The sequence below is a fragment of the Nematolebias whitei genome, chromosome 10 (genome assembly GCF_014905685.2).
Source record: "Nematolebias whitei isolate Nwh7 chromosome 10, NemWhi1, whole genome shotgun sequence".
Classification (NCBI taxonomy): Eukaryota; Metazoa; Chordata; class Actinopteri; order Cyprinodontiformes; family Rivulidae; genus Nematolebias; species Nematolebias whitei.
In genome coordinates, this window is record NC_056507.1 from 29047438 (window position 1) to 29061955 (window position 14518).

General features: G+C 38.5%; 2 protein-coding genes across 2 annotated transcripts; both read left to right on the forward strand.

The window, feature by feature from the left end:
• The first annotated feature begins 565 nt into the window (after positions 1–565).
• On the forward strand, positions 566–7163 carry pias1b (protein inhibitor of activated STAT, 1b). The gene is made up of 14 exons (XM_037683541.1): positions 566–604; positions 1915–2347; positions 2522–2606; positions 2797–2844; positions 3474–3564; positions 3654–3788; positions 3883–3988; positions 4313–4386; positions 4647–4807; positions 5152–5285; positions 5368–5545; positions 5670–5806; positions 5938–5975; positions 6687–7163. The coding sequence occupies exons 1-14, from the start codon at positions 581–583 to the stop codon at positions 7017–7019; spliced, it is 1977 nt and encodes a 658-aa protein (XP_037539469.1). The 5' UTR covers positions 566–580; the 3' UTR covers positions 7020–7163.
• Positions 7164–8945: 1782 nt separating this feature from the next.
• Positions 8946–13753, forward strand: morf4l1 (mortality factor 4 like 1). Its single transcript, XM_037683542.1, has 12 exons — positions 8946–9075; positions 9924–9970; positions 10065–10132; positions 10230–10316; positions 10464–10541; positions 10630–10655; positions 10825–10916; positions 11128–11229; positions 11345–11433; positions 11571–11743; positions 13373–13457; positions 13541–13753. Exons 1-12 carry the CDS (start codon positions 9036–9038, stop codon positions 13623–13625), a joined length of 972 nt encoding a protein of 323 aa, XP_037539470.1. The 5' UTR covers positions 8946–9035; the 3' UTR covers positions 13626–13753.
• The last annotated feature ends 765 nt before the right edge of the window (positions 13754–14518 follow it).

Here is a 14518-nt window from a genome sequence, read left to right on the forward strand (position 1 = left end):
TCTATCTATCTATCTATCTATCTATCTATCTATCTATCTATCTATCTCAAAATATACTCACCACAATTAATCTGTCACGAATCACAAGTTTCATTTTAGATAGGCTATTCAAAATGAACAAAAAAAAATCAAGATATGTCTTATGTATCTCTAAATATCAAAACCAAAATAAGTCAAAATGTCATTAGCTTTATCCAATATCAATCAATAATTGGTTCATGACTAACAGTAGGCCTACTGTAATTAGAAACGTCTACTTAGATACTCTGGACGTCTTGTAAAGTCATTTTAATAGAAAACTCATGATTTTTCGCATTAACTATTTTTAAACATGGTAAATTGATTTTTCATAAAACAGTCTCGGTTGTTGAGAGCTTAAGATGTTTTTTTTTTTTTTTTCACCATTAATTTATTTATTGCAGAAACGAGATAGGCGCGTTGTTTAATTATATGTTACAACGTTCTGCCAGATCGGTGCCCTTCTAATGTTGCAGTACCGCCCCCTGCTGGTAGTTCTGCAGAAGTCCGTCTCTGTCCCCTGAGGGTGGCTGCGCTGCGCCTGCGCACCAAGTGTAACAAGATGGCTGATAGTGCGGAACTGAAGGTAAAGCAAGTCTTTTACACATTAGCTTGACAGATGGATGTTTCATATACCAGAACTCGATTTTCACATGGTAGCAAATTATTATTTGACAGCGGAAAACTGAACCGTGTTATTACGAAAGCATATGAAAGGAAAACAGTGAGGCAGAATAAACCAGACACCAGTTAGCCTGCCTGCTAGCTCGTTAGCTTTAGCTTTGTTATTGTTGCCGACGTTCCGTTAGAATGTCCCCGCTTCTCCTGAACCTTTTTTTGCTTTTACTACGATTGAAACAAAGAGTTTTGTCTGGTTTTCCAACTTAACAGCACCGTAGCGTCAGTTGCTTGACATCACATTGCTGTCGAGAGCCTGTACTGTTAACCGGGCTATGTCTATTCCCTGGAAACCAAGCGCAGGTTCATGATTTGCTTATTGTTTCTGTCAAAAAAGTCTTGATTTCCTTGTTTATTAACATTATTCACAGATTGTGTTAACTATATCTGTTTAATCACAGGCAGAGCTTAAAGGAAACGAGTAGTTTTGGTCAAACTATAGTTAGCATCCATCTGCCGGTGTTAGCTAGCTAGTGCCTTGTCTGCTGTTTTTCTGTTCTGATGCTGGTAGTTAGTTGTTAATTGTCACAGAACAATTGAGTTTTGATTGTAAAACGTGTTTCTTTTAAACTGTCTTGAAGCCAAAATAAATGTGTTCAATTTGCACTCTTCTGTTGCTGCAGGAGTTGGCTGCATTCACCTAAAAGACGTGGTATTTTAGTGTTATAGGGCAGAAAAGTGTCATTTAAATAAATAATCATAGGAATTGAGACCATATAATAGTATTACTTACTAGGTATATATTGTTAGTAATATAATATTTTCAGGTAGCATTCTTGCAGTTTTTACATTTATTAAAAAGTCACTTTTTGCAGTTTGTTTCAAGGAGATTACATTTTTTTAAACTGGGAGCTTTTATTTAGTGACATTTATTAGTTTGTATAATTTGCCCCTTTGCAATAGAATCTCATTAAAATAATGAAAACATAGAAGAAGTTTTCACTTTAGATTGAGAGCACATGTACAATCTGGTTCTTAACACACAGACATATCTTTTTATATCCTGTTGCATCTAAAGTTTTGGGTTTTTTTGTAACGCCCTTATACAATTCTTATAAACTATTTTATCAAACATTAAACAATAAGCTTTAATGTTCTCATAATATTTGGTGTTTGCAAAAACTAAACGTGGCAAGAAATGTACCTAATAAAATAGACACATTCTGAGAAATTTCACAGACCTCTTTCCCCGCTTTTTTTTTTTTTTTTTTCCACCAGCAAATGGTAATGAGCCTTCGAGTTTCTGAGCTCCAAGTGTTGTTGGGTTATGCAGGACGGAATAAACACGGGCGCAAACATGAACTTTTGACCAAAGCCCTGCACCTACTCAAGGCTGGCTGCAGTCCTGCTGTGCAGATGAAGATCAAAGAACTCTACAGACGGCGCTTTCCAACCAAAATGGTTTCGCCGGTGGACCTTGCCCTTCCCGTTGTTCATTCAGCATCCAGTTTGCCCACAGGCCTAGCCCAGCTGGGATTTGACAGCCATGGTTCTCCGTCACCACTGCTGCCTGTTTCTCTACTTGGACCTAAGCATGAGCTGAGTCTGCCTCACCTACCCTCCGCCTTGCACCCTGTACACCCTGATGTCAAGTTGCAGAGATTGCCATTCTACGATGTACTAGACGAGCTTATTAAGCCGACCAGCCTGGGTGAGGTTCTGAACATTCTGTTCAGCTGTGCGTTCAGTGATAACACTTCTCCCTCTTGTACATACCATTGATGCTTTGTGCTTAATAGAATTGAAACAAAGGCTTGTGACACTAGTGCCTAAGAATGTCTGTGGCTTCCTTAATGATGGTCTGTTCTGGTTTCTTTTTGTAAAGTTTCAGACAATAGTCAGAGGTTCCAGGAAGCATGTTATGCCTTTGCGTTAACGCCACAGCAAGTTCAGCAGATCAGCAGTTCAATGTAAGTGAACAAATGTCTGGCTCAGTCTCCAGAAAGAAGCAAACTAACAGTAACAATACGTCGTTACAACTATTCACAGTTTACTGATTATCTTATATGGAAATTATATGAACTATTATGATCAGATTTGAATATATGACTATATAATAATGATGTGATTTTAATTCTCTCTGTTGTCTTGTTGTTTTAGGGATATATCTGGGACCAAATGTGACTTTGCTGTTCAAGTTCAGTTAAGGTATTTTTAATACTGAATGTGTGAGTGAAGCAGATATTAATAATAGTCTGTCAGTTTTTAGCTTTTCTCTTTTAAAACATCCAAAAATAGCTGCTGTACTTGCATGTTGCTTTCAGAAATATTCTTTTAACTTCTTTCCATCCGTCTTATTGTAAATTTAAAACTTAACTGCGGTTTTATTTTTTTAATAAAAAAAATTCCCTTTTAGTTAATGGCTCAGAATATTTAAGACAAATCATCGTAATGCCGGGTTCTGAATTATGAAACTAAGGTGACAAATGTTTCTGGTTTGGCGTGGCTATTTTTACTCACATTGAAGAAGAAGCTGGATATTTTTGTAGTAATGTAGTTTAAATAACTATCAGAGCTTACAAAGAACCGCTGCCACAAAGAGGCTGGATTTTTCTCTTCAGGTAAAAACAACAAAAAAAACAAGAACTGATAAATGACCTGTCAGAAGTACTCTCCTATATCAAAACTAGAAATGGCTGATAGAACTGAAATGATATAAATAAACAAGTACACCAACTTGTTGTAAAAGTGGTAACCCTAAACAAACAGGCTGTTTTAGACATTTGCTCCAGGACAAAATTATTCTCGGTGTAATTCATTTTTAATGTCACTTTCAGATTTTGCTTATCAGAGACGAGCTGTCCGCAGGAAGACCATTTCCCCCCAAATTTGTGTGTGAAGGTTAACAGTAAGCCCTGTAATCTCCCGGTGAGTTCACACACGTTTGCACATTTAGTCTAAATTTCCCAGTGTTATTCCATTTGTTACTAAGAATCTTTTGGTTGTGTTGTCCGTAGGGATATCTTCCTCCAACCAAAAATGGCGTTGAACCGAAAAGGCCCAGTCGCCCCATTAACGTAACGTCTCTTGTCCGGCTGTCCACCACAGTTCCCAACACAATTGTAGTTTCTTGGACCTCAGAAATTGGGAGGGTAAGACTAACGCACCAAGATATTGAGGAAACTTTGTCAAACGGTCTGCGAGTGATGAACTTTATGTGTTCCTGTTGGTTTTTCCTTTGATCAGAGTTTTTCTATGGCGGTGTATTTGGTAATACAGCAGTCATCTGCAGTGTTGTTGCAAAGACTACGGGCCAAAGGGATCAGGAACCCCGACCACTCCAGAGCTCTGAGTGAGTAAAATACTGGCTTTGCTTTTGTTAAATACAAACTGCTCTGAAACTGCAGGAAAATTTGGACATTGTATGTTTTTATCCTCCATTTTGTGCATTTGTTTTTTCTCAAGTGCTTCAGGCTAAATAACTCAATTTAACCCTTTTTTTTTAAGTAAATCTTGTATTTTATTGTGTTACGTAAATAAAAGTGCATTCTTGAAGAAAATGTAATTTCAAAGTTTTCCATGTCCTGGTTTAATAAATATTAATGAATGCATTTACCTACTTACAGCAGAAAGTTGAATTCTTGTGTTTAACTTCTTTTTTGTTTCTTTCTTGCAGTCAAGGAGAAACTGACAGCGGATCCAGAGAGTGAGATTGCTACAACCAGTCTACGGGTTTCTCTCTTGTGTCCTGTAAATACTTTTCACTGCTACTCTGCTCAAGTTTCCCATCTTTGTAATATTTAGCATTCTTATTTGTTAAACGGTGAATTAATTGTTCAGTTAAACTAGAAGTGCATTAAAAAAAAAATCCAGATAATTATTAAGTAAAATGTGTTGTTAAAGTTTATTGACAAACGTCACTATGTTAACTTTTGCTTCTTCCTGCTGTTTGCTGTTAGACGAAGAAGATGAGTTATGTTTAAAAGGTTCTTGTGTTTCCTGTGTTCAAGTTGGGAAAGATGAGGCTGACCATCCCCTGTCGGTCAATAACCTGCTCACACCTTCAGTGCTTCGATGCTACACTTTATATCCAAATGAATGAGAAGAAGCCCACCTGGGTGTGTCCGGTCTGCGACAAGAAAGCACCATATGAACATCTAATTATCGATGGGTGAGCACAACGCTGATTTGTGTTAAATCTTTGGTGGCTTGGATTAAAATCCTGCAACTTTTTTTTTTTTTTTTTACACAAAATGAGTTGCATAACTTTTTCAAAATTGTTGTTTAATGTTGACCCATCCAGGATGTTCCATTTCAATAATAATTTGAGTAATTGTTAATGGCCTATTTGAATGGGACTCGCATCTTGACAGTACTTAAAACAGCACATCTCTGTCACTGTGCCAGTTTGGGATTGAGTTTGTTGTTTTGTGTGTCAGCATAATCATGGCTGTAAGAGTACTAAATTCCTGAAGTTTCTGTAAATAATACTATAATACTGTGGTGTTTCCACAGACTGTTTATGGAAATCTTAAATAGCTGCTCTGACTGTGATGAAATCCAGTTCAAGGAAGATGGAAGCTGGGCCCCCATGAAGTCTAAGAAAGAGGTGCAGGAGGTGGCAGCTTCCTACAATGGTGTCGACAGCGGTGCGCAGCGTGAAGATTCTTACAGCCGTAAAGTTTGATTACAGCCATCGAGCTCTGCGTGACTTCTCTGTGTTGTCTGTAGATTTGTCTCGAGCAGAGAGCCAGGATCAGAAACGGGGATCGTCTCAAGACAACAACAAGAAGGTTGACGTGATTGATTTGACACTGGACAGCTCGTCAGAAGACGAGCAGGACGACGAACCCCCTCTGAAAAGGGTGTGCCCCTCACTGTCACCTGTCTCTCCTCCTGCGAACAAAGGGTGAGCTTCCAAAGCCTGAACCGTTGGTCAGGTGACACCAGACACTTTTGTTTTTGGTTGTTGGTGCTCAGTTCTGTCCAGTTGTTTCTGTTGTCGCTGACCTTGTGCTGCATTTATCTCACAGAGTGCTGAACCTGCACAGTCAACCATCACCTGTCTCCAGAGCTCCCAGCATGCCCCCTGTGGAGACCAGCTACATTCCTCCACCGCCACCTCTAATTCAGGACTACCGCCATTATTATCACACAAGTGACCTGCCAGGTAGACCTGCTGCTTGCCTACCGTCAAGACAACGACCTCATTTTAAACTAATTCTTCTGCTCGTTCAATCCAGCTGTAAATAGATTTAGTTTATTTTCTGAATGATGTAATGGGTCTTTTTTTTTTGACAGAGCTAAATTTCTTCTCCTTCCTTCAAGGTGACAATCAGGTAAATCAGCTAAGACACTTGTTGCCCTTTTGTTGTCTAATTTCATCCATGATCACTTCATCGTACTTAATATATTACAGTTGTGTCAAGTTTTACACATAACATACGATAAATAGGAAGTTTAGAGTAACGTCACGCACCTTAATGTGTATGTGCTATTTAAGTCACCTTCATTAATTTTAACTTTTACAGTTAAACACACTTAACTTATTACACACCCTCTGCTGCTGCTGTGTTGTTCGGATTCATGCACAGCATTGCAGAAACATATTTTTATTTCAAGTTACAAGTTTACATGAAAGAAAACGTATTTACTGAACCCGCTTCTTCCTTTCTGGGTTTTCGGGAAGCTGGTGCTCTTCTCCAGCAGTGACTGTGAGAGACGGGGGGACACCCTGGACAGGTCACAAGTCTCATCACAAGGACACATAGAGACAAACGACTGACACTAACACACACCTAGGGATTATTGAGTTACCTCGCATGCATCTGTTTAGTCTGTGGGAGAGAACCAGAGTATGAAAAGGAACAGGTTAAAAAAAATTCAGCTTGACTGTGTTTTGCTGTTATAATTTAGATTCTTGTATTTTTGTATTCTTTTGTCACTGATGATGTTTTTTATTTTATTTTGACTGAACTTGAAGATCATTCTAATCTTGTGCACTGAAGGTTTATCCATTGACTAATAACGGCTCTTCTTTGTCCTGTTAGCATTACAACATGGTGATGGCTGCTGCAGCGGCTGCGTCAGCGTCCGCTCCAGAGGACCACGACCTGCTTCTTAACCGTTTCCTGCCCTACGGCTCCTCTCCGATGTTACGGGAGCAGCCGGGCACCCCCGGGAGCAGCACGCTGGCAACAACTAACGGAGGCAGCAACAGTGGCAGCACCAGTAGTTTGGTGTCTTCCAGCAGCCTACGAGACCGTGACAAAGACAGGGACAGAGACAGCCATGGGATTTCAGGCTTGTCGCGGTCCTCCATGGAAGCAGCAGCAGCTGCAGCCATTTATGGCTCCATATCTGACGTTATCTCTCTTGATTAGACCCACACAGAACTGAAGCACAAGGGAGACCCCAACAAGAGTTCTTTGTAAATAGTAAAGTGGAAGACGAAGGATAAAAGTGCTATGTACAGAGAGGAAAATCTATTTTCAATTTTACTTATCATATGTATATAAACTTGGGACGCTTCTTGTCCCCTGTGTTACTTCCGTTGATATTTTTGTGTGAATACTGAAGACTTTTTCACACCTCTTCATGTGGTCCTTTGATTATATTGTAGCTTTTGTACCTGGTTTTTACAATTTTGTTTCAATTTTTTATGTTCGTAGCATTATTTCAGCGTACGTGCACAGTCCCCAGTGAGGCAACACCTTATGGGACACATTTAGAATATAAAGAATGAATCGATGAAAAGCAACTGGGAGCAAAACAAAAACGAATGCATCATGTTTTTTCTTTATGTTCTAAATGGTGTTTCTGTCATAATGTTTTGACAGCAGAAAGATCTGGCCATTTTTGCCATTGTAGATTTATTTTTTCTAAAATCATGCTGTGGTTGTTATTTTTACATAATTATTTATGATTAAGTTATATTGGGTGTGAGCACACCCTTTTCCTGTTGGAACTGTTGCCACTATAAATGCAGAAGCAAGCGTGAGATCCTTCTGTTGTCATAACTGTGCTCTGTGTCTTGTTTATTTTAGTCTAATGTTATTTTATTCCTCAGACTATGTAAAATACATACGAATTGGGAGTGAGTCAGTATTGTATGGTCAGCCTTTTTCTGTGTGTGAATGAAGGACACTGGTCTAGCAAGCACCCACAATTGGACCTTTAGATCAATATACCGAAATTTGCTAATTGTAGCATTTTTCTTTAATGTTTATCTTGTTTATTTTGTTAGTTACTCCTAAAAGAGAATGACCAGTTGACAAATTTCTGCTCCACCTTCAAGATTTGGCTGGTTTCTTGTCTAATTGAAGTTACCCCTTAATCGAACGGCTCCATCTGTTCACTGGGTTTAAGTGAGTTCATTACATTTCATTCTGTTTTCTTGTTGCACTTGTTTTTTCGTTTAGTCTTTGTGGAGCGTTGAAACATTACAGTTCATATTTACAGTAGTTTTCATCTTACTGTGTTTGCCAGTTACCTGAGAGTTCACCTGTTTGGGAGCTGTGATGTTTGTAGTGACGTCGCAGGGTGCATAGCATTTTTGTGTGCTGTTTTAAGTATTTGCCACAGCCTTTAAGATAACTGTGATAGTTTAGGCATTGTGAATCACAAATTGCATTTTGGCCCAGAGGTTGCAAATCATTACGTTTATTCTGAATGCCTCCTTTTTTGTCTCTTTTTTTTTTTTTAGACTTGATAATTAGGATTATTTATTATCATATATATTATTTCTCATTGGTTTGATTTGTGATTATGCATTGCTGTCATTGTACGTGGTATTTCTTTTGTAATTATATAATTAATGCTATTTAAATATGTCACTGTTGCTTGACATGCATTGTATCATATTTAGTTTCTGTCTGTTTGCTATCAGATGTCAATAACTCAATAGAGGCTTTCATCATTTTTGAAAAGCTAGAAGGTCTACTGTTCGAACTGATATGTAAAAGAATTAAACCCATACACGAAATCCATCTTTGTAGACCAGGTTGGTCTGAGGAAGTCTGGTTTATGTCTGCAAGTCTTTTTATCACTAGAAGCAAGAGAAGTTTATACAGTGCCTTAGAAGTTGAATGAGTGGAAGCAGCATCATAATTTTAAACTTAGTCCCTATAGTGACAAGTCAGTTAAATGTGTTAAAAGTAATTATTTATTTCACTTTGAAATATTGAATCATAAATGTTTGTGAACAGCTGACTTCTGAGGGGAGCAGCGCTGTTGTTGTTCTGACTCGTGGCCAGTTGGGGGCGGCAGTTCTCGCTGACGTTGCTGTCCGTCCACAAAAAAACACGCGAAGAAGAAAACATGACATTAGATAGTGGCGCCGTGGTAAATGGGAATGGGACCTGGCGATTTCCCCCATATTTTGATAGTTTAATCCATGAATGGCGCCGAAACAGGACCCGAAACCTAAATTTCAAGAAGGTAAACTACATGTTTGTCAATGTGCCGTTGGATTTGTGATGTAGGCAGCAGCTGAGAGCGATTGAAAGGAAAGATGTTAGCTTAACGACAAACACTGCGACGCCGTGGAGCGGCTAGCGGTGTTAGCTTTAATTGTTATAACGAGTTGTGAAGATAAAATTAGTTGGTTTTTTTTGTTTTAGTTGCGCCATTAGTTGTCTGTTCAGTCTTGTCTTTGCTACTCAGGCCAGGGCTTCTATATAATGTGCTTTATTTGAAATTGGTAACATTTTCTCATTCACTGAGAAGGATTTCACCGCCTTCTTCAGTTAGTTATTTGCTAACCATTAGCTTAGTCTTGGCTAATCATATTTATAAATTCCACTTATTATATGTTATGCATAAGTAACACTGTACTATTTTACTCATAAAATCTATACATTTAGATCAGTGAAATACAGTGTTTGTTTACTGTGCGGAAGTCAGTCTTGTTTTTTTTACAAGTTGTTTTTTAGCACTGTTTCTGAGTCTTTGAAGAGTTTAAACGTGCAACAGATAAAGTTTAAAGATCACCTCAGAAATAACTTCAGAAAACCCATATAACTATTTTTCAGAACCACTTTAAATGTTTACAAAATATGTTGTTCCTTTGGAAGAAAACTGATAAGGATTAAGGGGTGGTTTGAAACTTTTGCAAATTTTGGGTCTAAGTTTTTGTCTTTCAGTAAAAACCAAACTTGCACCTAAACTAGGTTGAATTTAACAATAAAAACCATCCTGTTTAGTCTTAAACATGTCTGTCTAAACAACTAGTTTAATTTGTTGTATTTGAACAAACTCTAATCTTGATTTTTCATAACTGTGCTCAGGTGAAAGAGTGCTGTGTTTTCATGGGCCATTGCTTTACGAAGCTAAGGTAGGCTGCTTTAGTTAGCCCATATCTTTGAAAATAAGATGTTTCACCGTGTGCCACACATGTTTTTGATAGTAAATTGTGCCTCTGTTTGCAGTGTGTTAAGATAAATATCAAAGACAAACAGATCAAATACTTCATTCATTACAGCGGTTGGAACAAGAAGTAAGCTTTTGATTTGGATGAATTCAGCTGTAAGTCTATGCATAGTTTTCTCAAGTGCTTGAAGTCTTTCTTTGTGCTTTTTTTCTTCTTCGTCCAGCTGGGACGAATGGGTCCCTGAAAGCAGAGTGCTGAAGTATGTAGACAGCAATCTTCAGAAACAGAAAGAGCTTCAGAGGGCCAATCAGTAAGTTCAGCTTTACAGATTTCAAAACTGTCCACCCACTAAATCCTTTTAAATTAGCATCTGTAAATGTCCAGACAAAAAACTGGCTTGCCTAATGTAAATAATATCTGTAGTAAGTATCCATACTTATTATTTTTATTAATTTAGAGACCATTATGTAGAAGGGAGAATGAGGGGTGCTGCACCGACTAAGAAGATACCTACTGCATCGCAGAAAAATGATGTGTGAGTGATCAGTCGTCATTCTTCGTTGAGCACCATCAAACTCCTTCCAGAATTATTCATATATATACTTATTTTTATGTTGTTGTAGGAAAACTAAAAAGAATAAACAGAAAGGTGAGTATAATGTGGTTCTTTCTGTACTATAGATAGTATTAAAATGAATTAACTTGAATACTTAAAATTGTTATCTGTTTTTTTTTGTTTCTATTATTAGCACATTAATGTCAGACTAAAAACGATGCAAAGCATAATATTAATTAAATATGTATGTGTGTGTGTGCAGCTCCTGGAGCAGGAGAAGGGACGAGTTCAGGAGGGGATCCAACGCACCCTCCACGAAAGAAGCGGGCACGTGTTGACCCAACTGTTGAAAGTGTACGTGAAGAAGTCCACTGAATTGTGTTTAGTAGAAGTTTCTCTGGTTTAAGTTGGTTGTTGCTGTGGATAAATATTCAGCTGCACCGAAAGAAACAAAGAAGTGAAAATGTTCTATATTGTATAAACTATAACCAAGAAAATATTTGCTCCACTGATGGCAGAAAGCATGTAGACATGTTAAAAGTAACTCTTTGACTTGTCTGCTTAGGAGGAAACTTTTATAAATCGAGTCGAAGTTAAAGTAAAAATCCCAGAGGAGCTGAAACCATGGCTTGTGGATGACTGGGACCTGATTACACGTCAAAAACAAGTAACTAATTAACCTTTTATTTTCATCTCGTTCACATTATTTTATTGAAAAACATCCTCATGTGAACTTACAATGTAACTTGTCAAGATATTCACTATATTCTGTGTGTCTTCAGCTTTTCCATCTACCAGCTAAAAAGAACGTTGACTCTGTTCTTGAAGATTATGCAAACTACAAGAAATCAAGAGGAAACTCTGACAGCAAGTAAATAAACCATTTTCCAATTAAGTTTTGGGAAATGTTTTTTAGATGACAAAGAGAATGGTCAATAAAGTGCTAGGTATGACTATTTGTTCTTCGTGCCAAAGAGATGTAATTTTTTTAATCTGTTGATTTTTCAGAGAGTTTGCTGTAAACGAGGTGGTTGCTGGTATCCGCGAATATTTCAACGTGATGCTGGGGACACAGCTTCTTTATAAATTTGAGAGGCCTCAATACGCGGACATCCTGGCCAACCATCCTGATACGCAGATGTCTCAGATTTATGGCGCTCCTCACCTACTCAGACTTTTTGGTAAAAACACTTCAGCACAATTGTGTATTTCATATAAGTGTTGTTTTAAACAAAAGGTTGCTGATAGAAATGATTTAAACCAGTGTGTGGGCACAGCAGAAGCTTTAGCTACAGCTCAGATGCTTTTGAGCTGTTTACTTTTCTACATTAGGCTCAGATGCTGTGAAAATCAAAACTTAAGGATCACTGCTAATTATTGTAGATAAAACCACGGAGAAGGAAAGTTCAGTCAGGGCTGTTTTTTTAACATGCCTCTCATATTTTTGCATATTTTCCTTTTTAAAATTCTAATTATAAGGAAAAGTCAGCCAGCAAACATTTTAAGTGTGTAGAAAATATTTGATTATATCCACCTTCTTAAAGTAAAGCATAAAAATAAAAAATAAAAATAATGTGCAAACCGGCTTTTTCCCATTAGACTTTTTTTCCTCTCATTTCATGAGGGAAAACGTTCGGTAAGAAGGAAAACAAAACAAAAAACTAATCAATAGTTGAATAAATCTCTCTAAATAGAGACATGTATAAGTTGAGAGGAATGTCATTTCAGTCAAACTTTAGTTTAACGTTTCAAAAATGTGAGTCTTCACTTGGCATACGTTCACACTGCAGGTAACTATGTCCCAAATGTGAATGTGTTGTTGTTTTTTGGTGCCCATATGGAACCTATATTAGATTTTTTTTTTATGACATCTGAACATAGTAAATCCGATTCTTTTCTAATCAGACCCAGGTCTTTTTCAGATGTGGTACTGATTCTGATACATATCCGATGTTTTTCAAAGTGGCTGCAGTCTGAACAGTCGTGTCTCATTTCATCCGCTTTTACATCAGTGAGGTAGAAGCTGATCGATCCAAGTATTAATACCAATGATGTCACCATTGTCAAGTTTAAATCTTGAACTCTTCACGTCTTCAGCCACAGAACAAAAGTCCATCTTTGTTCTTTGAATGTCCTGGATGACTGAGAGTCTACAGCAACATATGCTCGGACTGCATCGATACGAGGTGATGAGACTGATACTTGAGTTTGTTTTTCTCGCTCCGAAAATACAACACTGCACCGGAGTGCCTGTCAAGAAGCAATATTAAATATAAACACTGGGCCAAACAAGCATGTCAGATAATTTAATCTGTTCTGATTGTACAATTTCAGAATTACACATGCTAAAATGCTAACATCCATATTTACTTCCTCAAACATGTCGTGTTGCATGTGAGGTCACGTCTTCAGCGTATGCAGGCCATCTCAGAACTTAACGGTTCACACTGGAGTCTGATGGGGGTCACATTTTAATGATGATGTGAACAAACATTAGAAAAAAAACACCGTATCTGAGCAAAAACTTGTAATTTAGGAATAAAACCTGCAGTGTGAATGTAGCCTGAGATACAGTTTAAGCCAAGCAGTTTAATGCTACATGGTACTAGTGCGTCAAAAGAGAACCATCAACCAGGATTATTCACAGACATTTAAAATTAAAAAAGCAATTTATTCTGTAAAATGTCATCGTAGCCTTTGTTAAGTGTTGTCTCAAACTGCTGGGAATGTCTGTAAAAGTTTTAAAATGCAAAGTAACACAATTAATTGGTGTCCCATGATGTGAAGTCTGTCATTGTTTGTTTTGTAAGTGAGAATCGGGGCCATGCTGGCGTACACTCCCCTCGACGAGAAGAGCCTTGCACTACTGCTCAGTTATCTACAAGACTTTCTCAAGTAAGCGTTCTGAAATCATTCAGCGAGTTTCCTTCTGATAATTCAGAGATAACTTACACAAGTTCCATGTTCCTCCTCTCTAGGTATCTTGTTAAGAACTCTGCATCCCTCTTCAACACGAGTGACTATGAAGTTGCCCCTCCAGAATATCACCGCAAGGCAGTTTAGTTATTTCTTTATTTTTTCAAGATCTAAAGCCTTTTTGAGTTGAGCTTCGGATAAGACTTTTTGTTTTATTTTTTTCAAACGGATGAGATTTCATCAGAGCACCTTTGGGGAACAGATTTTGCAAGAACTGTGGAGGTCTGTTAATGTCCCGGTAGTTCTATTTCATCCCTCCTGACCGCCAGAGGGCGGTGCTGAAAGCACTGAATGTTCCCTTCGCGCATGCACTGTTCGAGTAATAATACCAACGGAGTCACAGGTGTGACACGGATGACCAATCGGAAGCTATATAGCCCGACGTCATCCGCAGCTCTGCTCCTTTTTTCTTCTCGCTCGCGGTTCAATTCAGGGCTTCAGCCCTTTGGACCTTTTTTGAACTTTTTACCGTCGTCGGAAGCCCGACTGCCCGTCGGCGGGAGTAGTGTGTTCGCCCTCCTAGGGGCTGCGACGGTTTAACCCTGTTCAAAGGTATTTTCTGCTGATTCGTTGGGGACTACGGCGGTTTCCGCCTCTCTCAACTTACAGCGTATTATGTGTGTGATTCAACACCGGTGAGTAGTGTTTTTTCTTATATTTTGCTATTGGTTAGCGGTAGCGTTCACTCCGCTTCTGTTTACTGGAGGCCTCCAACTGCGTGGTCGGTTGGACTGTGCTCCGAAGTTTGCTTATTACGTAGTCAGCTGAGTTCCTGGCCTTGTTTTCATTGGTGAAGGTTAGCGTTTTTCGCACCTTCTCCCAGTCATTTTCTCCAACCTCAAAGACCGTTGGACAGAGCTAGCAGTGCTAGCCTCTCTGAGTTCTGGCCTTGTCTTTAATTGATGAAGGCGAGCGGGTGAGGAGGAGGGGCATTCATCTCAAGTCTCAGAGACGGCTTCACTTTCTTCTTCTCGGAGCAC